Source organism: Neodiprion fabricii, chromosome 2 (genome assembly GCF_021155785.1).
Source record: "Neodiprion fabricii isolate iyNeoFabr1 chromosome 2, iyNeoFabr1.1, whole genome shotgun sequence".
Classification (NCBI taxonomy): domain Eukaryota; kingdom Metazoa; phylum Arthropoda; class Insecta; order Hymenoptera; family Diprionidae; genus Neodiprion; species Neodiprion fabricii.
Window position 1 is genome coordinate 12,045,124 of NC_060240.1, and position 25,683 is coordinate 12,070,806.

The window sequence follows — 25,683 nt, forward strand, 5'->3', positions numbered from 1 at the left end:
ATCGACTTGTGTCGCTATTTCTAGTGTAACCGGCCAATGGGCGAAGGAATACACCAGAAATAGCGACACAAGTCGACTTGAGTCAGTAAATGAAAAGCACCCAATATGGTTTGCGCAGAACGGGACAAATGCGTTCGCTAGGAAACACCTTATGGACTCTGCCGACTCTACCCTACTCCTAGGGAAGTTTTAGCCCTCACAACTTGATTTCGTAACGCGACAGGGGATTTCGCAGAAATACGTTTCATGCATAGGCTTCATGTTTTTAACACTGACTCAGCTCCAACTGTCTTATAATATACCATCGGTGAGCGCTCTTCAATATTCTGGCTTCTGCTATAAATTTGACGTTTAGAAATTTTGAAGTATCAAACCGAATGTGAAGCTTTGAACAGCTGCAATATGAATAATATTGAAATAGAAGACACTTACCACCACGATTTCACCACAGCTTCCGAGTGGGAAGTATTTATTGCGCGTTTAGAGGAGATAATTCGAGAATGGAAATTACCCCGCAGCAAAATATGTTCACCTTTGAAAAAGGGAGATTTTATCAACCTCTCGTGGGAAGCAACATCTGAAAATGTACATTTCGCTGGTTAGTTACTGCGCAGGTTATTTCTTTCTAAACAATTTTTTTGGATTGGCAATTGCAATGAAAAACATACCACACAAATTCGTTTTATCGCTAGATGACTCTGTGCCATTGTTTTTCTTCCATCAACACTAGCAATAATGCATCAGCTTTTTTGGTAATTCATTTTTTCAGATGTAGAATTTTCTCTCAAACATATCAAATTGATAACTCCAAGTGACGAAGCGATTCAAAGTTCCATAGAAGAATGTGAGGATAAGAGAAGTCAATGTCTAATGGATGCCCTGAATTCTACGAACGATTTTGCATCGTTAGATCAGGAACATCTAAATATAGCAAAATATTATGGAATAAGAGAGTTCATCATACTTAGTCCTGCCAAAGAAGTTGCGATAACTGATGAGACTCGTATCAAAATCCTTCTCAGTTCAATTACAATTGCATCGAATAATTCAAATTGGTTCGTATATTGGGAAAAGATTGCAATGCATGCAGAAGCAATGAGGCACGCCAAAACAATTTCTGTATTCTTGATTATTTGGAAGATGTAATAACAATATATCAATTGTAATAGGGTGAGATGCATATTACACCCAGAATGTACAAGTAATGCAAATAGTTGTGATGTGAAATGTAGTGACATACAGAAAATGTGAATGGCAATGTCTTTTGCACTATATAAGGTAGCTCAGTCGAATATTGTTCGGGTACCTTTAATTTAACGTATGGTATTTGCAGCGAAGTTCCTATGTTTGTACAAGTTCAAGAACCTTGGCAATCATTTTACCTAGGCGTGAGTGAGGGGCGTGGGGTCTGCAGCCATTTCGATATGGTGCACTTGAAGAAAGTTCCTCCATACTGTAAATTCCTCAATGGTTAGTCTCATCAGTGTGACATCACCCAGAGGGTTATTTATTCGTTGCTGAATACTAATGCAACTGACGCAAGTGTTCTACCTGGCGTCTGCATAAGTGGATATCTCTCACCCGGAATCTATGTTTAGCAACGAATATGTGACCGTGTATATACTACTTTTTCTATGGTACTTGCATGCTTGATTGGGATTTAACACTGTGGCAAAATAATATAGGATCGAGAGATGCGTCCAAGTGGGCCACTTGAGAAAGCAAAATTATTATGGTTGTTAGTATGTCATATTTCTATTGCTGGTTACCTATAGGTAAAGCAACTATTTCACTTTACTGTCGACAAGTATTTCTTTAGACCTTCTTGTTAGTATGTGAAAAAAAAAATTCTAAAATTTGTAACCAACCCACTTTAACGCAGTCTCTCCTACTACTGCTGCTAGAAAAGAGTCACATTTAATCATATAAATCTATTTTTTTCTCATTTTTGAGCATGAATCAACTAAATGGGATAAACTAGACGCACAACGACTTGCACAAACGTTTTAGTTCTCTAACAATTGTAAAATGAACCTAAAACAATCAGCTGATTACTGCTTCGACGCCACATCGCTTCACCACAACCAAATGTTAAATCCTAGAGTCAGGCATGACATTTTTTAACAACATGTGACTGATATCCTTCATAATTCCATATTTAATAGTCAAAATTTTTCACAACAAGTTATTTTCAATGATGCAATATGACTTGGGAAGTAATTTATAGCTGAATAGCAGTATTTGTTTTTTCAAATTATTGATTACAGGCTTACTAACACTGTTCAAACAAAAAATTACTGAGGGATGTGGGATCCGTTTGGATCCTGCTATGGTCTCTGCTCGTTTTACATATTTGCTCAAAGATTGGACCAGCAGTACATGGACACAGGATCCACCAGATTTTGATTTCATGCATGGTGAAACACTCGGAGTCGCGGAACTTGGCAAGCTTCCGTTTGGCGCTACATTTGATCCAGTCGGGTGAGAGTGTACATTTATGTATTGGAATTATAATTTACTCAGTCAACAATACACTTCCAAAGCAAGGAACAATTGAATCATGATAGATTGATGTTGAATATACCCATTCGTGTCATTTTCAGAGAGCTAATCCTTTTCACAACTTGGCCAGAGATGCCCGAAAATGTTATAGTGGATAGTGAAAGTTACACAGATCTAGAGCCGCAACAAGCCCCAGAATGGTCTGTTCAAGTGAAAATGACGTCATCCCCAGCCTGTTTGCTTGGCGAATATTTGATAGACTTTATACACTTGTGTTCTAACCAGAAGACGTTGTTTGAATTGCTAGGTGATTTTGTAAGTTATACTGAAGGTGATGGTCAAAATTTGAGCTCCGCTTTTAATGCGTTAACGGAGTCTAGAGTACCGGCACTTTCAACAGTCGTTAGCAAGGCAGCAATCAAGAAGACAAAACCAGTTGAGGGTCCAATTTCGGAAGATATAATCTTACCAATACTGTACTTCTTGTTTCCAGATGCTGAAGATAACCCGGTGAGCATTAATGGTTCTCTACAGTGACAGCAGGGGTGAAAATAACTCTCAGAAATTTGACACGACCTTTTGTAAAAATTTTTTAGAAATATTCAATGTTTTTGAATAGTTCTGAGAAACAGCATTACCTCTACTGGAAAAGTTTAAATTACTCTGATAACATGTGAGGGAATCCACAAAAGTCTAGAAAATTTTTGGAAGAACTAATATTTGATAGGAACTTCATTTTCTACCAGCAATGTGGAAAAATCCGAGTTATTAAGTTTTTGACTATTTTTGACCAAATCAAGTTTGAGGTATAAAATCGGATGCGTTTCTCAAAACAACTTACAGATGCGTTTTCAACATTTTTATATTGACAAATTTAAAAACTCCGAGTTTTTCTATATATGGCTATTTCTGATCAGGTCATGTTCGAAATTAAAATTCAATTTTTATTGAAAATTGCTATTTTGTCAGAACTTTGTTTTGTATCATAAAACTGAAAATTCAGAGTTCTAGTATTACTGCGTATTTTCTGACGGAACCGCGTTACGGAAAATTGGGATGGGTTTTGGAGAAAAATTAAAAATTTTGAGGAAGCAGTTGAAATTATTTTGAAATTATTATTATATAATAATTCTAAAATGTACTTGAAAATATCTAGACATATATTTGTGAAAAGAATATTTGCAATAAGACTAGTTTAGTTTTGAAATTTTTTCAAGAGATTTCAACAAATATCAAGGATTTTCTATAAAGAGATTTTACAGCAAAAAAGTGAGAAACAGTCGGAAATTCACGTTGTTACTAAATTTGCCAAGATTTCTAAACGTTATTGAAAATAATTTTTACCAAAACAAACATTTGATTTATCGCGATGATCATAACAGTCTTTACGTTTTACAATTTCAGAAACAACCGTATGCCAATGCAAATGCATATAATGTCGAAGATGACCAGTGGAAAGGCGTAAAAACTGCTGCAGTAGACAGTCTTGTGTGGCGGTTGTCTATTGTCGCTGCTCATTGTGCACACAACCTTGGTGGAGCACCAGCTTTGGCGCATCTGTGGCACGAGTTTGTTCAAGAGATTAGATTTCGCTGGGAAAGAAATATCCTCATTCCAGGGTAAGTAGAAAGTTAGTTTTCATTAGTGTGCATCATCAAACGGTTGAAGCCTGCAGTACTGCATTGTTTCTAGAATTGAATTGATAATATTCTCCATGTGCGTATGCCTAGACTTTTTTTTAAACATTCCCTTTACAAGTCACGTTTATGTTAGCCTGATTAATTACCTTTAGTCAAGTTAATTATCTGGGAAACTGTCTCTACATTGTCAACAAAGTTTCTATTCTTTCATTTCTTTTCTTGTACTACATAATTAACGATTCCTGTCGCAACACAAAATGTGGCGACGACAGTTTTACCATTAATTTATCTTCAAAAAAACGTAAAAACTGTCTGGCAGCATTATTTTTGTAAAAATATTTTCAACACCTAATTTTTTTTTAATCGAACTTAAGCGGTAGAGTATGATACATTAATACCTAGCTACTTTTAGTTGACTTACGCTAAACGATTTCAAGAATTTATGGACCCAAAATCGAAAGTTGGGAAAAAGGAAGAAATTATTGAAAAAAATTACAGAAATGTTATTTGTGCCAATGATAGTGAATGCGATTAAAACTGCTCTCCTATTATGTGATAGAAATAAATCTGTGCGACTTTGAATAATACAAATTCAGATATCATCAATTTGAGAACAAATTTTATAATTAGAACGTTTGAATCGCTTAAAATCTAGTGTTTTTGAATCGGTTCTAATATGGGCTTATTTTACTCACTAATCAGACACCCTGGAAAATTCTCGAGCGATTTTATGTCATAGTATAGTTATAACGTGAAAATCTAATTGTTGACTAACATTCTTTGCACCGTACTTACAGAAATATATTCTTTATCCAATCTAGAGATAACTGTCTGTAAAATTTTGTTAAGGTGATCTTTGAAAGCCTCTATAGTGAACATATTGAGCCTGAAAACATTAGAATTGGATCTAAAACACCAAAATGTAATGATTTTGAATTATTCAATTAAAAGTAGTTTTTACAAATTGTTGATGACATCGTAGCTTATGATACTGGAATTTATTCAGATTCACTGCTATTACATAGTAGGGCACTATCATCGGTACAAATAATATTACTGGAAATTTGTCAAACGATTTATATTCTTTTCCAAACTTTTGATTCAGATAGTGGGGCCCATTGATTCTCTAATATGGTTGAGCAGAATGATGAAGAATACACATTAAGATCATAATGGTACAAGACCACCCCTCGTTGTTGGGTTTCGGGCCATATAAATATCCATGTCATGATCCGTCCAGTTGTTTTCCTCGTAGTTGTTCAGAGTGTGGTTTGAGTCTGCTAAACTGTACCTACTCCCTGGGCGAGGCGGGTCTTGTTCTAATGTGCGATTACGCGATCTCGGACGCTGTCGCCTAGCTGATGTGTGCGGCTGATGGGCCTGGTTAGTCGGGAAGCTGGCCCGTGAAAGCCTGTCGGACGCCGCTGCGAGAGACTGGCGTGACTGCCGCAATTCTGAATTATAAGCAGAATTATTAACAAAAAAGCCTATAAGTGATGGATACTGATCCTGGTGTAAATTTTTTTATAAAATGCCATAAACAGAACTCTGAATCACAAAATTTTCGTGACATTTGGAGCAAACAAATTTTCATCGGAGGAAAAATGTGAAGCGTGGAACTTTGAACTCACCTGGTCGTGAACTGATAAGATTCGATGGTACGGGATTTGACCCGAAATATCGTGTCGAATTGTTCGAAAAACTATGCTGTGACTGTCCGTCAGCAATTGACCGAGTCGAGACTTTTCCGACACCAAAATGTTGACTTTGCGGCCTCATTTCATCGATACATGCAGCTCTGTTTATCGAACCTATTAGGAAACGAATGAAGATTATTAATATCCCAATGAATGGAATCAAAATCGTCCGTTCCATCGATTTGAGTGTACAAACGAGCCATAATTATCAGAGTGTGATAACTTGACTTCACAGAGAAAGTATCATGCCTCTGGATCGTGGGTTGTGCTGAAACTTAGGATCGTTTTCTTGGCTTAAAATATCGAGCAAATCATACAACCTTGGCGTTCCATTGGGAAAACTCTTGGCCTAGGGATGCTCCTAGTGCTGTAGGCTGATACTTGGTCCCAGTCTTTTTGATTGTTGAATGCGCTCAAAGTCGCCAATGAAGACAACGGTCCACCCGGGCTTGGAGTTGGCCCAATACCTGAACAACAATTGACCGGTAAGCCTGCGATAGGTCCACCCATTTTATTTTGATCCAGATTATGGAGGGTGTGCAATTTCCTGGCTCTTCGTCGATTCGCGACGACGAAGATCACGACGGCAACGACGATTGTCGCACAGATTGCAGCGCTGGCTGCAATCGTTATTTTGTCCATGTTTGAGGTCGGCGAATTCTCTGTCCTCACTTCCTTGCATTGGTTATACGGAACATTCGCAGGGCTCATGTCTGTCTCTTCCGACGAAACAACGCAGACTATCATGCACTCCTGAAATCAAGATCTGAATACGTGAATTACACAATTTAAACATTGTAGACGGTTGAATATCACATTTTTACCTGAGCGGGAACGTTCTTTATTTTAAATTCACGCTCATTGTTGCCAAGCGGTGGACCCGACTTGAAACTAGTCTCACCAAAGAGACGGTAAATTACTTTGAATCCAATACTGTTCAGGCCTTCAGTATCCCAGTAGATGATGACTGTGTTATCCTGCCTCAAAACGTCTTTGACGATGATCCCCTTGTCGGATCCCCTTGTCATTTTGTAAATAGGGGATCCGAGGACGAGTGGCGGTTTGGGCTGGTGTTGTTGTAAGATACTGTGATCTTGCTGATGCTTCAGAGGCGATATTGTCGTTCTGGTTATGACAACGTTGCCGGTTCTACTCATGGAGGGTCTGCTGGTTGTCCGCAATGTTGTCGTAGAAACAACTGGGTCTTCTGTGATCTTTTCCAAATTAACAACCGAACGATGTGTACTGGATGATGACGATGATGGGGGTGCAGTTGATGGCCGTTGAGTACTAGTTGTCGACGTACGAGTCGGTGGCAAGACTGCTTCTACTGTGTCTTCTTCCACATCACCTACGATATCTTTTGTATCCACACTTTCTACCGTGCCAACGGCAATCACTCCAGTAGGGCAGACCAGTTCTAAAATTGTTATCTCTATAAATACTTGATATTCGACACACAGAGTATTTCTGGTAGAAAGTTTTCGTTCATAAACTGCAAAGAAATTTCATTCAAATATTATGATTTTAGAGAAATTTTAGAGCGTTTCATCGCATTTCGGAAAAGTTTCCACCAGAGTTGATATGCTAACAACTCAACATTTTTCTAACAGTTGTCGGTTTTCACATAGTCTCAGTAGATTATAGAACGTCTCTGCTTGTACCAAAACAATTTTAACATCATTGAATATGAAGCAAATAATTCAGGACAGGTGAATCTGCGCTTAATAATATTTCAAATGTAATAAGCAGTCTTACAATATCGGAATCTCCAATTTCAGTATATGCCATCTTGTGGCAGTGAATTTACTACACTAAATAGGCCTCTGCGTTTTTCTCTCGATGTTTTTTGCATTTTGATACTTATGAAGTTGACCAAAAACGATCAGCTGATGACCTGATTCGTCGCCATATTGTTCTAAAGACGCCCGCATAAAGGATACCAATACTTACAGCAGTTTTAAGATATTGAAACAATAACCCTACGAATGAAAATCAAAGCAGAGACTGTCGCACCTTCGGATTTGATGCTGTAAAACGTTCTGTTCTGCAGATTTCCTGGGCCACCACAAAACTGGGGTTTCTCTCGACTGGTAACTTGCAGGTCCTGGTTGCGTATCCATTCGATAATCCAGCGAAGCTTGCAGTCACAGTTTAAAAATGGTCCACCAAAGCTCAAACCGCGCAATGTTCCGTTGAGGTGCATTAACGCCGCTTCAGGCACAGTCGGTAGTGGATTGCCATCAATTGCAAGTAGCGTCAAGGACGGATTACCTTGGAAGGCGTTTGCCGGTAGTAGGGTGATCAGATTGAACCCGATGTCCAGAACCTGAAAATTGATTATAAAAAAACGATGGCCTGACTAATCACAACAAATGACATACGTACTCTTAAATCATGAACACTGTTGATAGCCGCGGTGGGAAAGTCGGGGATAAGATTGCTCAGCAGGCTGAGTGAGCTCAAAGTGTTTTTAATCCCGTAAAAAGCATCGGGTTCGATGTTTTGAATGAAGTTTCTTTCCAAATTTAATCCAGTCAGCGCGTCGAGTCCGTCGAATGCCAGCCGTCCAGCTGACCCCGGAAGTTCCCGCAGACTATTGTAAGACAAATCGAGGAATGCTAGGGTTTTCAGACCCCGGAGTGCTTCCGGTATTTTCTTCTGCCTCGTGCCCTTCAGATTCAAGTTTTTGAGCGTCTTATCCAACCCCCTAAACGCACCCGGAGAAATGGTCACCTCATTGTCGGATAACTTCAGCGTGATTAGATTCAGTTTGGCAAAAGCATCGTCGAGCACCTTGGTCAGTTTGTTCATCGATAAATCGAGGACCGTTAGATTTTTCAGAACTTCTACGGAGCGCGATGGAATTTCCGTTAACTCGTTATTTCTCAGGTTCAAGTTCTTCAGGGACTTTTGCTGGCCCTTGAACGCGTCGCTCTCAATCGTCTTGATGTGACATCCCGAAAGTTGGATGTTGTTAATGTTCAACGTCGATAGTGAGCCGTTCTTAAGTACGCCGATTGAACTGTCGTTGACGTAGAGCAACTCTATCACGATGTTCGAGGCGTACTCGTGCAGGGCTCCGACCAACTTTTCGTAATCCACGACATCGCACTGGACGGAAAGTTCTTTCGCTAGATTGTAGTCGCAGATACATGAACCCTGTAGTTCTGCAACATTGTCACCCCATGGACACGGAGAAGTTGCTGCTACTGCGCAGAATGTCCCTGCTAGAAACAGCAGCAGCTCAACCACCGGGTAATCTGCAAATTTACAAAATTAACGTTACTAATTAATGTGAACTCACAATTTAATTTTTTGTTGTTTCCACGCAAGGCAGGAAGTCGTTAGACATAACCATCCTGGCAATGAAAACAGTCCGCTTTTCACTAGATTTCTGCGTTTTGAACTCTCTTGAAGAGAATCACATTGAGACTGTTCTCGAATCGACACTTTCAATCAGCGTATGTGATCAAGATTTTAACCGACAGTGTCTCGAAAGCAAGCGAACATATTCTCATGATTTGGTCTCAATCTATGCGGTTCTGACTAATTCAGAACTGGTTACATTTTCAACAAAATCGGTCGAGCCATTTCTGATTTATTTGCTAACATTGGAAATTTGGTTGATCGACGGTACATCAAGAACGACTGAACCGATTTTGATGATTGCGTACTGAATGGATGCAGTTTTAACTAATTCCGAATTCGTAAAATTTCGAGCAACATCGGTTAAACTGGTCCTGATAATGAGTTATTTGCAATAATTGTAATTTTTTTCAATGGTCGGCATCTCAAGAACGAGTGAACCAATTTGAATGATTTTAGTCTCAATCAATGCAGTTCGATTCATCTGAGACTTGATTAGGTTTTGAGTAAAGTCGGTCGAGCTATTCCTGAATTATTTGCGAAAATGAGAAATTTTTGTTCAGGATCGTTATTTTCGCAATAGTTACGGGAATAGCAAAAAGTTCTACGTCTGGTCCTTTCAGGAGAGCCGTTTTTCGCGTTTTTCTCCTCGACCGAACGGCTAGTGGACATTAATATATATCTGTACAGTACTGATAAAATATCGACGACAGTTTGAATTTTCATATATCTGATATATCGTATATTTCGCCGTTTCTTTTCTATCGGACACACGCGCCGTTGGCCAAGTCCAGCTATTTCAATGTGTAAATGGAAATTGAATTTAATTATTACGGTGCTTTGATTGTACACGGGCGTTAGCTAGCAGCATGTCCGCGCCTATGGGCCCTGAATACCACGAGGCAAGTGAATTCCGTTACGAGTTAATGCCCCTTGACAAGGCGCATCTCCATGTTACTTTAGATATATCCCGCGATTACCAATCGCATTTTGTTACGCATTGACATCAGCGTTTTTGCAGTTCATTTCGAAAGTTACTGAATATGGACCGCTTGTTTGTACGGTATATTCTTGAGACTATTATTGTCCCAATAAATCGGAGCAGTTGAGTTTCAAGCCACATAACTCGACGAAAAAAATTGTTAGCGTATTATCAAGAAAGTATTGGAAAGTTTATAGTTTTCCGCATTCAAGCAGTCCTTAATCATTATTCTACAAAATTTGGAACTAGAGATATTTGCTAGTTTTTCTGCAATTTTTCACTGTAAATAAACTACAACGCGCCACAGCTAATTAAAAAAGTTCCGAAAATTTTCATATGTTTCCCCTGACTTTTAAGGTTTTTAGAGTACTTAAGTACTTGTAAAATTTCAGCTTACCGAAAATTATGATAGTTACACAATTTTCGAAGGATTTTAATTTTCGAAATACCGTCGTACTACAAAAACGTCAGAGTGTGTTTAGGAATGATTTCAATATTTTCAAAACGTTTGTCTGGAATTGTGGTGTTTTGAAGTTGGGCTACGGTAAGAAATTATGTTAAAACTACGTTTCTTTACACATAGCAACCGGTGATTCTAGTTTCAAATTTCTTAGAACATTTACGAAGGTTATTTAACGGTACAAAATTCTAATATGTGCAATGGTATCTTAGTTAATGCGCCAGAATTTTTTTTCCGCCTTAATGAACTTCAGATCCAACTGCACTAATTTTTTCAACGATAGTCGGCGTAACAAAATCGATTTTACTTTGTAGTGACACGAACAATATCATAATTCACACAACTGTAATTAGCTTTCCCTCAACTTCGAATACTGGAACGTTCTACAAATATCTATAATTTTGCACAATAAACACGAAGAAAGAACAATTCAATGATCACAGAGTTAACGCAAACGAAATAATTTTGTCATTCGAACAAATTACATGAAGACAAACGCAGCAATTAATGAACAGGATTACAGTACTCCGTAATAATGATGATTTGTTGATACGTACACTCCCATTTATCTTGTATATGTATACCAAGACTAGATTGACGAGTAAAAAGTAAAAGTCAACTTCATTCAGTGAAGTTCTTGGCCTTTTTGTATCTCATCTCTTTCACCGCTGAACACTTAATCAACATTCAAATGAAAATATGAAGCATCGATACGTTTATTTAATTTTTTATCTAAGTATGAAAAGTAAAGGTTAAACCATTGCCAAACGACGAGTGACTTGAGCATTGCGTTAATTACAGGACCTGTCTTATTACAGTCAATTGTGGGTAGTATGTCGAACCAAAAAATATGGAAGTTTGTATTTGAGAATATTATAAACTTAAGTTACAACAAATTTGGAAATGTGACCAAACGGCGCTGGGTGAAATTGCATGAAATTCCCATGTATGTAATAATTATTTTTAAAGCTACTGAAACGTGGGTGTTTTTAGTTACAGTTGATAGTACTTGAAGCACCGGTACAGGCAATTAATTTTTCTCCACTAGCTGGCTGATCGCGTCAAGGCAGCTACAGTAGGACGCGGAACACTTGTTAACCGGGGCACGAGGCATCGTTCACGCCACTCATCCACCGTGGCATGCGTTCTACTCCAACGTCCTCGGCCTAGCGCTACTCCCGACACCGTGATAAGAATGCCTTTACACTCGACCGTTTCACCGGGTCCTACAATTAAGGATCAATCGGCCTGAATCTAAAGTTGCAAAAGGAGAAAAAAAAAACCGTTTAAAAAGCTCCTTCAATCGTATCAACTTCAACGATGATGGACACCAAACTAAACACGTCCTACCTCCCTACTATATGGTAGAAATGAATCTGAGCGAATTTCTATACCTCAAGCTGAGATATCAACAATTTGCTGCTGAGACAGATTCATAATTAGAAAGTTCGTAAGGATTAAACTCTGATATTTTTTATTCGATTCTCATGTTTTGGACCTGTTTTAATCACCATAGAGATCTCCAGGGTCTGTCCGAAAAAATTGTTATAATTAGATATCTCCAGGTAGGAGAAAAGTAGTAAACCACTGAAAAAAATGAGCCCAAAATCATGAAGATTGTCAATGTTCTAATTATAATACCTCTTGTCAAATTGTTCACATCTTAGCTTGTGTTATTGGAGTTTTCTCAGATTCATTTCTATCACATGCTAGTGATGTTGTATCATTCGTATTCATCATCATTGACGCAAATAACATTGAGGAATATTTTTATGGCGGTTTTTCTCTTTTCCTACGTTTTTATTAACACGGTCGGACCGATTCATCCATCGAGGCGCAAGTATCCCAAGTCCAATTTCACTCCTGTAGTAGGCATACCCATAAGTGTGGGTTTCTATGGCGTGCAACTGCAACTGCATGACGGTGCGGCTAACGATGCTCCAGTAACCGACAAATTGTTGTGCCGAGCCTGCGTGGCGATACACACTTCCCGTAATTTACCTCCGTAATTAGTGTCGGATAATATGGTTCTTCCAACCTTTTACTTCGTGGCTACATTTCTCTCATACCCTCAGCCATCGGCAAAACATCATAACAAAATAAAATCTTGTATGAAAGGATTCTTATTTTCGCAAATCACTCAACTATACCTCAAACGATTTTCCTAAAAATTCAACCAGTTCTAAGTAACGATTTATTGCGTTTATTGAGACCAAAACGATAAAAATCCGTTCAATCGTTTCCCAGATATGGTTAGATGAAAACTTAATCAGATGGACATGTATCTGAAAACGCGACAATTTACTGAGAACTTGACTCTTCATTTTTGAGTGATAATAAAATCTTCCCCTCTCCTAAGAACGAAACCTTCAAAAATGGGATCCACAACTTGGTGGTAATCACTTCGATACACAAAATCAATAACGATTGATTGCGTTGGAAACCGTCGCGAATGATATTTAAGGTCCCGGGTCGTTATTTAATCTTAAGTGAAACCATTATTGAGGGAAGAAAACTAGGATAAAAATCTCAAACGCGTAACAAATCACTGCGAAAAATACGGGCGCGGCTCCAGCAATATGGCGTCACACCTGACGATCAGCTGATTGTTTTAACCCCAGTATTGGCTTATAAATTTCTCGATTGTAAAAGGACACAAAACGCTATTCTTCTATTATTTTGTTATACTAAATGAACGAAGAGTGAAATACAGGTTAAAAACAACTTTTATTATAATTAAATATGACCGCATCTTCCGTTACTTATTATCTAGTGCACTTTTCTGGGTTACAATTGTTCCGCGAACATCGAGTTTTACCGGTTCGGTAACAACCCGGGCGTTCTAACGTGGCGAATTGAAAGTCATAATTATTTCACAAGCATCATGCAGATGTCGACGTAAGAGACGAAATAACGCGTCTGAGACGACCGGCCTAATGGAATCTCTAGCCTTTCACTTTCGGTCTCTTTTGACTCTCTCCCTATAGTATGCGATTCGAGTCAAGACCGCCATATCATTCAAATTGAGCCGCAGAATTCCTCCTGTCAAAAGAATTGTTACAAATTGAACAGCGAGCATTACCGATATGTCAGTGCTGCACGGAAGATCTCTCCCATACTATTTGGCATTGACTTACACTACGGGGAATACCCACAAGTAAAAGAATTCCAATGCTGCTGAGAGATTTCTCTCTGATCTCATCGGTGACCTGAAGACGTAAATTTAATTCAGTGGCTGCGGCATTACAGAGAATTATATTGAACAATAATCATATAAGAATTCTTACTGAAGAAAGAATAAAAAGAACAAGAATACTTAAAAAAAATTCTACGTCGTCCACTGGAAAACATGTTTGGAATATTTGTACAAGATCTCGAATGACCGTCAATGGCCTTCTTTGGCAGCAACTCGTTTTTCAAATGTGATATTTACCAATTATCACGCGTTGAGCTTGAAAGACGCTCGTAATTATGGCACTTGGAGGTCGTGTGTTATCATTACCGTAAACATTATTGCAGAATAGAACAAATTTGACCTTTTCCAATTTTCGATGTTTCAAATTCCTAAGTAAAATATTTTTAATAAAAAGATCGACTTTGAAATAGTTTCAGGATTATGCAATCCCGATATAAAACCTCTCGAATGTTTCACGATATTCAAATGAGATGTATAATGTATCGAATACGAACCAATCTAATAGGACTTCGGGCCAAGGCCAAAAGATAGTGAATATTCATGAATTATCATAAAAACTTGATCTGAATGTACGAGGATTTTCAATCTCTGTATCTAAAAATAATGATGGTTACTAATCCATTCCCTCTCTTGTCCCTCGCAATCCTAATGGTTCATAAGGATATACCCTATCGTGTATGTCGGGTGTTGGTGCTGATTATTATTATTATAGCGTTAGGAACTTCGATAGAATCTGAATGTTCTGAGCTGAATGACATGTATACATTGATCACCCCAATTTTGTAATCGAATACATCTACGTTATTTTCTTGAATCATTTTACTGTATGATTCATTGGACAATTCTTGGAATCCAAAATATCGAAAGATGCCATCTGGCGGCACAAAGTTGACTACGTTAACCGTATCGTATTTAATAATAAAAGTAGTTTATTGACCTATATTTCACTCTTTCTTAGCTAAATATAAGAAATAAATACTGTGATCGTTTGCACAACGATTTCTGTCTCTTTATATGCGTGTGATTTAACGGAAACTGAGACTAAATCGATCAGCTGATCATCGAATGCGACACCATATTAGACTAACCAAACTCATGCTTTGAATTCTAAATAGAGTAACCAGAAATCGATTACGACTGAAAAAAAAAATTCATATTTTAATATATGAAAGCTGAAGAAAGTGATTATTCTCATGTATGCGAAATTTCATTGACCTCATAGAAGAAAAAGAAGAATAGGCACAAAGGAAGCCTCAAAAAAATAATTACGAATCGATTGTTCCGAAATTGGCAAAAAATGAAACTAGCTTTATTCTGTCAAATCGTAAAACGATGTTTGAAGGGAAAAACGAAGAGAGCCGGAAAGGGACATTGTGCTACGTGTATGAACGTGAAAGGATCTCTCTCGCTCTCTGTTTTTGCCTTCGCCTCTGCGGGGCGTTTGCACACCGTCCATTGCGTGGACCGCGGAATGTTTCGCCGTGCTCCAGCGGATTTCGCAAGGTACAGTTGAACCGACTTATACGAACTATTTGCCTTGTGTCTCACAATCCGTCTGTTTCACTGAAGGCATACACACCTCGTAGTAAAATTGTTGTTACGAAACGCGCTCAAGTAGGGTGGGAATATCTAGTTTTTTGCAACCGATTCAAATTAATGTGTAGAAAGATAACCACAACGAAAAAGAAGAACGGTTTAAAAAAAAAAAAAAAAAACGCAGGCCTAGTTTTACCACTTATAAAATAACGTATAATAATCAGACTGGAATCGATCAACGAGGCGTAGATATGCGGTTCAACTTTTCCCTGTAGTCAAGAAAGATTTGATCTATCTCAGTGAAAGCGTCGGCGAAGTTGATAATCGACTATCTTATATATCAATCCATGGGTTGGAACTGCAATTACGGCTGGCACAGCCTTTGCCGGAAGCAAGGAAGCAGTTGCGGAAATGAAGAACCAGCCCCATTTGCAACAAACTTAATTTACCCTCCGTCTTCGCAAAGATCTTGAGATTTAGGTCGGCTTTACTCGCAATAACTCGTGCAATATTTTAAATCAAAAATCGATACCGGCAGAGCTGTAATTAGTCATGTTTTTGGTTAGGGCAATAACGCGTTGGAAGTCGTAATCAGTTGATCGTTTTCGGAGAGTTTAAGTAATTTTGCAACACAGGTAACATCGTGCAAGCTGTCAGTGCTCTATTTTGTAACATTAATTTGATGCAGACCAACAAACTTGGGAAAAAAACACTTTTATCAGTAAATACGACGGCCATGACAGTTAGCGCCATATACATATACTGCCTTCAAAGATGATTGAAGTTGATAAGCGCGAATCAGCAGGTATACATCATAAATCGTGATCAATTATCAGGAATACAAAATGATCGGCCAATCGCGCACAATCGTCGTTTACTGGAGTGTGAAGTGAACTGTACAAACGATGTTTTTATGAATTCATTCATGGAGTGTTAGACTCATTGTCTTTGATTGCCGCTACGTATCCGCGTTTCAGGTACGGCAGCGACCGCAACGAATTAGAATCATCTTACGCATGTTCCGAGCCTTTAACAAAAATCCCCCTGAGCAACGAACTTTCTTCTCACTTTTAAGTCATGCTTGATTTAAAAAATTGATATTGCAAAAACGAATATATTGTTTTTCCGCCACGATACAGAGAGATTGGCGATTGTGTTTCGTACGTGATGTAAATACGTCGAAGAAGTTTCTATACGTATATTCTTGATTTCTTCCTCTAACCTACAGGTCCATATAATCATTGATGCATATTATGCATAACATGTGGTTCTTATAACAGTACATTCTACACAGCATTGAACGGCATGCAGAGCGTATAGTTTGTGCACCTGTGACGACGGGGACATCAACCGCTGAACAGTAGCGTTCAAAACGGTCGAACACTGACGAAACTGTGTTTAAATTTCGAGAAAATTCGACTTTCCTTCTGCCTCGGGGCAAAATCTAATTCAAAGTTTGTGAATTGTAACTCAAATGTACGGATGATTGCTAATCTGTTATTTACTGTTATTCTGATAAGTTTCAATGTATTTTCATTTCGTGATACGTTGCATTTTCCTTATAATGCAGTGATTTGAAAACCCGTTGAAAAGAATTTATTCCACAAAATCAGATGCGAGCTTTTAATCAAAAATATTTCAAGTTCGATTTTCGAATTTTACAATTTTTATCTTAGATTAGATGTAAGATAAATGCGGATCTTCAACGAAATAGATTACGGCATAATGAGATCCTTTAAAAAATGTGAAGAATCGTCAAATATTATAACTTTTCTCCATTTGTAGTTAGAATATTACCTTCATTATAATGTACTCCGTATTTTACGTAACCTCTTGCTATTATTTCCTCGTCCTTATTATAAAATAATAAATACGAAAGGAAAGTCGCGTTCGGGTCTAGATATGCAGCCTATACATGTATATATATATATCTATATATACATGTGTATTCTTACAGCTGCAGAATTATTCACGATTATATGTACAATTAAAATTGCGCTTGGAGGTATAAAGTTTGTAATTAAATATCTCTGATACATGTTATGTGCTTGTATAATGGTGTATTAAATTATAAATTCATTGTACCGGTTCCCGATCTCGCTTTTGGTCACATACAGCGTACCAAAATAATAGTAATAATAATAATGATAATAATAATACAGCCAAGTATTTCAAAGCTTCATTTCTCACCAGTAAATACCTCGATAAGTCAGACCGGGTAACTGTTGTGCTTTCATTTACACATTTTTATCGCGTATCTAACAGTTTGCGAATCCCTACCGAGGATGAAAACACGTTTGTGGCATTTCGCTTTGAATGTGTGTCATTGAGGTGCGGAATACCTGTTTCATATGCATCAGGATCAGCTTCTGTTACCGATTCCTTTCGATAATGATGTTACTTATTCCCGTAGAACGGTATTTTTTGGGTACCTCGAAAGCATAATGCGAAATACGTCTCTGGTTGTTAATTAATAATGATCAAACCATGAAATAAATTTTACTGAACTGTATTATTCGCATAAATAATTGCCTAAGTAGATTTTCTTAACTTCAAATGGCATGCTTCAGGTTTTCATAACTTTTGAGCGTGAAGATCCTATAAATCTCTTTATCATAGAGAAATCGCTTCCGATCTTGCATATCTTTGTAATAAAGTGAATGGCCTTATAATTCGTTGCGATGTTTTGAATCATCGCCAACTGCAGAGTGTATTGCTTGTTTTTTAACAAAATTCTGTCTGTCAGAAACATGTTTATTTCGCGAACAAACACTTTGAAAAGCAGTACTATAAAACCCTGCGTTAAAAATTCGATTTTGTATTTTTTTTGTACTAGTTAGCAGGTCGATAACCTGGTCTGAAATTTTACAGACGTGTGAATATACTTTACAACTTGCGTGTATTAAAGCACGAATTTTTATTCTGTCGTAATCAATTTCGTGACTAAATTATCTCGAGACACGTTCGGTTATTTTAAATCGTGGATTCGACGAGAGTTTCCTCTTAACGGTAATAACGTTTACGGTCTTCACGAGTACGATTTTCGTTAACTGTGTTTGGAATAACAATTTCGCAAAACGGTGCAATGCAGAATATTATAATTAATATCATACTCCAGGAACATACAAGAATTACAAAGTACCGGTTCTCTTCGTGTTTCAAGATGTTCTTTTCTCAGCTATTATTAATACTGTTATAGTAAAATTCCCACTCGTACAATGAAACACTGCATATGTTATTGTAATTGTAAAAACAAAATAAATTTAACTGTTAAAAAAAATATATATTTATCGTAAATTGCGTACGATTAGGTATTGCTAATTGCGGACAAAACGGTTTTTGATTTTTTCTATTAAAATTTCATTAGCGTATTAATTTGCAGAAGTGAATAAGTCACGATAATGATCCTAACTCTGTTTATAAGGAATGCGGACATACTTACTCATTATTCACAGAAGACGAAGGTATAAAATTTTTTAGGAACACCTGTGCTTCATAGTTACATCGTAGTTCAGTTTAATCACATGTAAATTTGATGGGTTCACCAGCAGTAATTTTCCGATTTAATTGTTTCACAAAATTATTATTCTTCTTTTTTATTGTATCCAGAATAAAATTTCTTCCCGCCTCACCGTATCACGTGTATTAAAATTATCACTACAAGCATATATATATCCTTGATTGTAAAATTATAACAATGTTATCGAATCGATGATGATCTGTTGATTAATTGTTGTTTCCTGTGCTAGGAGTGATTTCCTTTCTTCTATTTACTTGTTTCTTTTATACGTTTTCCGATGCATTCACCGTTTTAACAAATTTATATCGTGACATTACGAGCTCGAGTATTCTCTGCGCGATTTTTTTTTTTTGTTTTTCTTTTATCACAGCGATGGGTAATATTCCTTCCAGACAAAAATACCGAGATGATAGCCCTGACCGATGGTGTGGATCAGTACCGTTATTTCCTTCGCAAAGTCGCGATAGCGCGTCGTTTGAGTTTTGTGTTCGTCGGACGACTGCAAGAACCTGCTTGCCTGGCGTCCGAACGCTGAGCTCGACTCAAGACTGATCGCGGTAGAGCAAATTCTAGGCATAGGCAGTGGTAAAGGCGAAGGCAAGTTCTCCCGTACTCGGTGTGCATCTACCTTCGTCCAAAGACAGACGAACGCATGGGGCAATTTCGCCTCCGGCTAACCGTGGGGTCATCGCCCACCTGTTGCTTGTTCAGTCGGAAGAGGAGAAGGAGAAGATGCTCGGGATGAGCACTAAGGTGTTTCGTTTCAGAGCCACAATGTATTTTTTTTTTTTTAGCCTCTAAGTGAGAAACTTTGTCACAAAAATCCTTGCGGAAGGATATATAGTTTGAATCCAATTTTAAAAAGTCCCTCTCCGGATTCGAAGTTTTCTCATATAATCGAATAACAAAAGGATTGTATCATCGGTTTTTAAATTGTTACCACTTGACCGTGTATTAATAATACGGACGTCGTCTTGGGAACAGATTTTAGAGGGTTAAATTTTGTATAAAACTGTCTCTGTCAAGACGGTCATTAAAATCTTGTTGAGTCAATAGCTTAGCCACTGTAACCGTTTAAAGATGAACCTTTACACAGAATTGACTTTTGAGCCGAGGCTTATAACTTTGTAACGGTTTTGGTCACTGAACATTTAAATTTAATTCTCTGAAATCCTTGTAAGATGCAGCCGCGTGATAATAGTTTTTTTTAAAATTTTTTTTCATTTTTGTAAGTTTCCCCGCGTTGCTCGAACGGGAAAATTCTAATGCTTTAGAGTAAAACTTGGATTCGAGATAGGGCTACGGTTTTGGCTAAATTTAACAAAATACATTTCGACATACTTTAACCCATGGGAGCAAGAAAATTTGAGAATTACTATACTGAGGACTACCCTACTGTACAAGATTGAATCCGAGATTAGTACAGTGCCCAGATTTATGAAGTTGAAGTTGGTAATATTAACAAAACAAAACATGGAAAAAAATAACTATTTTGCAGCGAGAGTATGAACTTTAAGAATTTTGACTTTGTAAAATGATGTTTTGCTTTGTCATGGCTTACTGAATTTCCTGCAATTATAACGTTGCGAAATAACGATTTTTATGAAAATTGCATCTTTATTTCAACTTGACAATCTTCAATCCCCGTCCAGATTTGCATTTTGATCTAAAATATCACAAGATGTCATCGGGGGGTTGGAAAATAATAGTCCTGACCGTGTCGCATTTAAGAATAAAATTCGTTTTTAAATCTGTTTCACTTTTTCTCAAGTCATCGTAACTAAACAAACGTCTTGAAACGATTAGGTGATCATTCTATGCAACGTCATATTGCTAGTATTTTTGGTCCCGACATAAAACGTTAATTATAGATTTTTGTGTTTCCAAATGTTTTAAGAGTCCTCTATTTTCCTTCAAGTAAACATATTTTGAAAATTATAACTTGTAGGCCAAAATATCTCATTGTCAGGTCAAAAACGTATAGTATTCTATGAGCCGTTGAGTAAGGTTTTCGTTATATTCTTACCAACGTTGTAAAGTTGATTTTTTGTTGAAAAACATCAGGAAATTCTTTGGACGGTCGTTTAAACCCAACAAAAAAAAATGTACCAGGTGGCATCAATCCAGGTTGTGGAAAAAAAAACGAAGATTATTAACAGTAAATCGCATGGCACCAGTATTGCTACGTTGAACGTGGAATCGCTAAAGTTCTACATAAATTACATAAATTTTTACCGGTATGCAGTTTTCTTGTGCTTTCCTGTTCCACTTCAGAACACTCTCGTATTTGATTTCCGAGATAATTTTTGACTACTTTTGGTGTTTAGCTCAAAACCTGCTTACCAATATCTCTGTGGCAATAAAATTGACGAAGTGATTGTTAGGATGAAAATAGTAGACATTAGCAAATCTTGCGGCACGTGAGAAACAAACGTTCGGCCACCAGGATTGTTTCAGAATCAAATTGGCAAATCTCGTAAACAGTTTATGGGCTGTTGCAAGGTTGTTGAACGTTACTAGGCACGAGACCAAAAGGAATACAAGACATTAAGTCTTTACAGTAATCATGATTATTGATTTTAATGGGGATGAAAATTCAACTGTTGTGTAACCCCGACGATTTCTACCTTCAAAATTTTTTGTTTGTTTCGAAATTTTTCATGATAAATAACGCCGAATATTATGTTCAATTTTATTTCATTGCGTCTCTCGCAATACTGTCGATTACGTCATTTCTCACTCACGCGATGAATAATTATTGTTAAAATTATACTGTCGTGCCTTTTGCAGAATCGGATCTGGCTTTCCTGACTCGGTCCGCACGTGTTTATTGCATCAAAAACTTCAGGTATATCATCTTTGTATTTATGCTACATTCAAGGAAGAGAAACGAAAGGGCTGATTCTGGTTCCCATAACTATATTCCTAAAAATTATTCATGAAAAAACATGTCCACTTTTTAATACAAGAGTGGAAAATACTGAGAAATCGTTAAATGATAAATATTTACTGTTTGAGCGTGTCTGTACCTCATTTTTATGTTTATAGATGCTGAACTGTTGCATTGAGCGAAAAAAAGTGAACGAAGAATCTTTGTACAAACCGCAAAGTATGGACATCGACGATCCCGATTCTGGTAATTTTATTTTGTTGATTGTCCGCCATTTTTCTCAGATTTTTTAGATCTCTAAAGAACACGTATAAATCTTTAAATTTTTCGATAATCCTTTTTCATCATCTATAACAGGTTCCAATACATGAGCACGATATTGAATTGGAATGAAACTCCTGAAATTGGGAACGTTAAATTCAGAAACAAAATAATATCCATGGCTAAATCACGATTTTTATCCAGTTTTTGCTCTCTTCTATATTTCATGTTGTATAGTACAGCATCTGAATTATAAATTCCATACAAAAAACATCCAAAATAATCTGATTTGATTCAAGATAAGTAATAAAATATCAGAAAAACCGTTAGTTCATTTTTTTCCAAAAATTCAACTTTACTCAATCAAATAAATAACTTTTTTTAAATCACGCAGTATGTGCATATTTTTGCTCTTAAATATCTGTGTCTTGAGAGTTACTTAAGTAAATTTTTAGCTCAAAATATTGAAAACTCAGTGAGTTATGATTTTTTGAGTGGAATGATCCATTTTCCTGTATTCCGTTGTGTCATGAGTTTTTTGTTCATATTCAAAATTTCATTTTGTTAACGATAACTAATTTGCCTTGATATATAGTAGTTAAAGAGTATCCCAAAATTTTTTAATGCTATGCGAATCGATATCTCCGGATATATCATGAAATGATTTTTGATGTGGGGTCTCCAGCGACCGCGGTGTGACACCAGTGTTATACACGGAAGGTGTGCAATGTTCGGGTTACATTCAGGAGACACAATCTTGCGATAGTAAATATATTACACTAACGGCCATGGCCATTGTCTTTAATTGTAAAAGTTTTTTTGCATCTTTCACTCCACATTGATTAAAAGTCAATAAACGAAGGTCCAACAACACGACGTGTTTTGCATCATGATATTTGGTAACTTTACCATGAACGACCACTACAGTCACCATATTGTCATAAAATAGGATCAGACATGTACCGATTAGATATTTGATACTTGCATATTTCATGTTCGGATTTTAGATTCAGATGAAGAATTTTTCGAATGTACAAACGAAGATTCAACTGAGAGCGAAGATACAGGAACAAAACGACAACGAAAAGTGAAGCACTCTTTATGGAACAGACCAACAGGTCGCCTAGCGAAGCATCCCGTCCTAAAGCTCTTAAAAACTGGAGGATCTCTTTATCTTCCCGTAACACAGGAACCAGTTCCAAAAACAGAGGATCAATTGGAAGAGGATGCGGAAGTTATGATGCAACTTGGGACAGACCAACGTGCCTCAGAAATGAGGGCGAGACTGATGAGCGCCTCACTTCTGTCCGATATGGAATCTTTCAAGGTAATGTTTTATGTTATTATCAATGGTTTGCAAAATTTGAGTCAAGTATGAATGGGTTGTACTCTCTGAACCATAGTTAAGAAAAGGGAAAAACTTCATTAAAAAACAGCACCAGTGTTATTTGTCCTAGTAATAGAGAAATCGTCTTACCAAACTCAAATTCATCCAACACATAACTTATACTTGTCATTGATTCAAGGCTGCAAATCCGGGCGCAGTGTTGGAAGATTTTATTCGTTGGTACTCTCCTCGTGATTGGATTGAAGAAGAGGGTCTCGACGAGTGGGGACAAAAAAATGGTTGGTATCGATACAAGTTATTTTTTCATTAACAGTCAATTTTATCCGATTTTTATGTACTGTTTATTTTTTTTTCATTCAAGGCAGAATTGAACAAAATACCCGATCTAAATTAATGGCGTGGTCAGAGCAATATGGCGTCACACTGGCCAATAAGCTGATCTGTTCAGTTTGGGTTTCAACTAAATTAAACGAATTTTAAGCGACAGCAAACTACGTGCAAGTCGTTAGACTTCAGTTTAGCTACATTGAGTTGACAAAGAGTAAAATGTACGGCAGAAAGCGGCTTTTAAAATTAACTATGACTCGATTAGCGTAGCGCCAGATGCCATGTTTCGATATTTCAGACCGCAATTTATTCATCCATGTATAGCATAAAGAATCTTCTGTATTTCAGGCCATCTATCACCTCGAATGATGATCCCAAACAACCCTTGGTCAAACGCTTGGACATCGTCACAGCCGGTGCCTGCCCATCGCCAAAAACGTTTGTTCGATGATACTCGTGAAGCAGAGAAAGCAATACACTATTTGACATCCCAACGCCTTGGACAGATCGCCCAATTGTTGCTGCCAGTTCTTATGCATGCAGGGTTAAGCACACTAAACTCTCAGAAACAAGATGCCTTGAGCAATCTTCCAGATGTTGTGCAGAGCATTTTGAGCAAGCTGCAGTATGCCACAAAGCCGATTCACCAAAAAATAAAATCATACGAGGTTTGTTTCAGTCTCGCTTGTTTGTCAACACTTGTTACTTATATGAAAATTGCCTGGAATTGTTTTCAGGAAATCGCACATGACATCGAAGGCATCGAAGCTTTGGTTGCACAGGCCAATTCATTGCAGCGTAAGCTGGGCGGTCTAAATCAAACGAAAGAGTTTACCGGGTTTTTGGTGCAATTAATGCGCGAAAAAGAAGTTCCAGTTCCTGATGCATTATGGGAATATGTCAGATCCCGAATAACGTCAATGTTTTACGAAGCTCAGAAGGTACTATGGGAATAATATGTGTTTAAGGATGAATGGGCAGATAACCGTCTGAATCAAAGTTGGGTAACAAGAAAATAGTGTTATAGAATATCGGGATGTGTTTTATGTACCAATGATAGCGAACGACAATAGACAACTGATATGTAGAAGGGATTTTGAATAACACGAACTAAGATATCAAAAATCTGAGAGAAGATTTTGTCATTGGAACGCGCAAAATAATCGAAATCTAATGTTTTTGGTCTGATTCCAATGTTTTTGAGCTTATTTTGTTCACCATTTAGAACAAAACGGTTACGCGGCGTTATAACTATACTGTAGTGTAAGATCTCTTGAATGTTTCCCGGACAATTTGCGGAGATCTCATCAGCGAGCAAAATGTATCCAAAAACATCAGAATTAGATGAAAAAGACGCCAGAGTTTAATCTTTCAGAATATTTCAATTGTGAAAACTTTCCTCAAATTGGTTATATTTTAGATTGGGTTATTTGAATTTGTTCAGATTCATTTCTATAACATAGCAGGGATGTTGTTTCATTTGTGTTCACCAATCATTGGCGGAAAAAACTTTGCCGGAAATTGCTGTATGTGTTTCCTCTTTGCCTAACTTTTAATTCAGACGTTACGACCCTAAATCGTCATTCTTAAAATGAAAAAATACTACTAGTTGTTTACCACTGACGAAATTGTTTTAATCTTACAGGCAGCGCACATGATGACATCTGTCAAGAACATTTCTGATGCAGATTCCCCTCGAGATGGTGGAAATGTGGCAAAATTTCCAGCACCGTTTTGCAAAGAGTTTATACTACGCGCTATTGCTCCTCGTCCCTCAGGAACATCAACTCCTCATCCACAGCGTCTGTACGCCTCCTTGAAACGCGACCACTTGCGATTGGCTGGGCTTTTCTCTGAAGACACGATTTTTTTTTAATATAATTTTTAATCTGAAGTTAATAATGTTACTTTCTATTGTTTGAGATAAATATGTACAAAATTGACGCTCGTTCATC

The 25,683-nt window shown here is 37.4% G+C and overlaps 2 protein-coding genes across 2 annotated transcripts; one reads left to right on the forward strand and one right to left on the reverse strand.

The window, feature by feature from the left end:
- The first annotated feature begins 262 nt into the window (after positions 1–262).
- On the forward strand, positions 263–25,671 carry LOC124174846 (rab3 GTPase-activating protein catalytic subunit). Its single transcript, XM_046554411.1, has 13 exons — positions 263–598; positions 770–1,055; positions 1,334–1,470; positions 2,268–2,481; positions 2,604–3,012; positions 3,907–4,121; positions 21,693–21,750; positions 21,951–22,038; positions 23,061–23,380; positions 23,580–23,679; positions 24,077–24,396; positions 24,466–24,669; positions 25,374–25,671. The coding sequence occupies exons 1-13, from the start codon at positions 403–405 to the stop codon at positions 25,602–25,604; spliced, it is 2,778 nt and encodes a 925-aa protein (XP_046410367.1). The 5' UTR covers positions 263–402; the 3' UTR covers positions 25,605–25,671.
- Positions 4,121–19,436, reverse strand: LOC124174847 (leucine-rich repeat and fibronectin type III domain-containing protein 1-like protein). Its single transcript, XM_046554412.1, has 7 exons — positions 18,825–19,436; positions 8,228–9,102; positions 7,856–8,168; positions 6,664–7,259; positions 6,160–6,592; positions 5,774–5,953; positions 4,121–5,596 (listed from the first exon to the last, which is right to left on the reverse strand). The coding sequence occupies exons 1-7, from the start codon at positions 18,826–18,828 to the stop codon at positions 5,310–5,312; spliced, it is 2,688 nt and encodes an 895-aa protein (XP_046410368.1). The 5' UTR covers positions 18,829–19,436; the 3' UTR covers positions 4,121–5,309.
- Positions 25,672–25,683: the final 12 nt, after the last annotated feature.

Excerpts from the sequence above, each read along its gene's own strand:
- LOC124174846 (XM_046554411.1), top strand. The coding sequence starts at position 403 with ATGAATAATATTGAAATAGAAGACACTTACCACCACGATTTCACCACA. Across the intron at positions 23,680-24,076 it reads CGAGTGGGGACAAAAAAATG|GCCATCTATCACCTCGAATG; the intron begins GTTGGTATCGAT and ends TCTGTATTTCAG. Across the intron at positions 24,670-25,373 it reads TGTTTTACGAAGCTCAGAAG|GCAGCGCACATGATGACATC; the intron begins GTACTATGGGAA and ends TTAATCTTACAG.
- LOC124174847 (XM_046554412.1), bottom strand. Across the intron at positions 6,593-6,663 it reads TAAAGAACGTTCCCGCTCAG|GAGTGCATGATAGTCTGCGT; the intron begins GTAAAAATGTGA and ends TCTTGATTTCAG. Across the intron at positions 5,597-5,773 it reads TCTTATCAGTTCACGACCAG|AATTGCGGCAGTCACGCCAG; the intron begins GTGAGTTCAAAG and ends CTTATAATTCAG.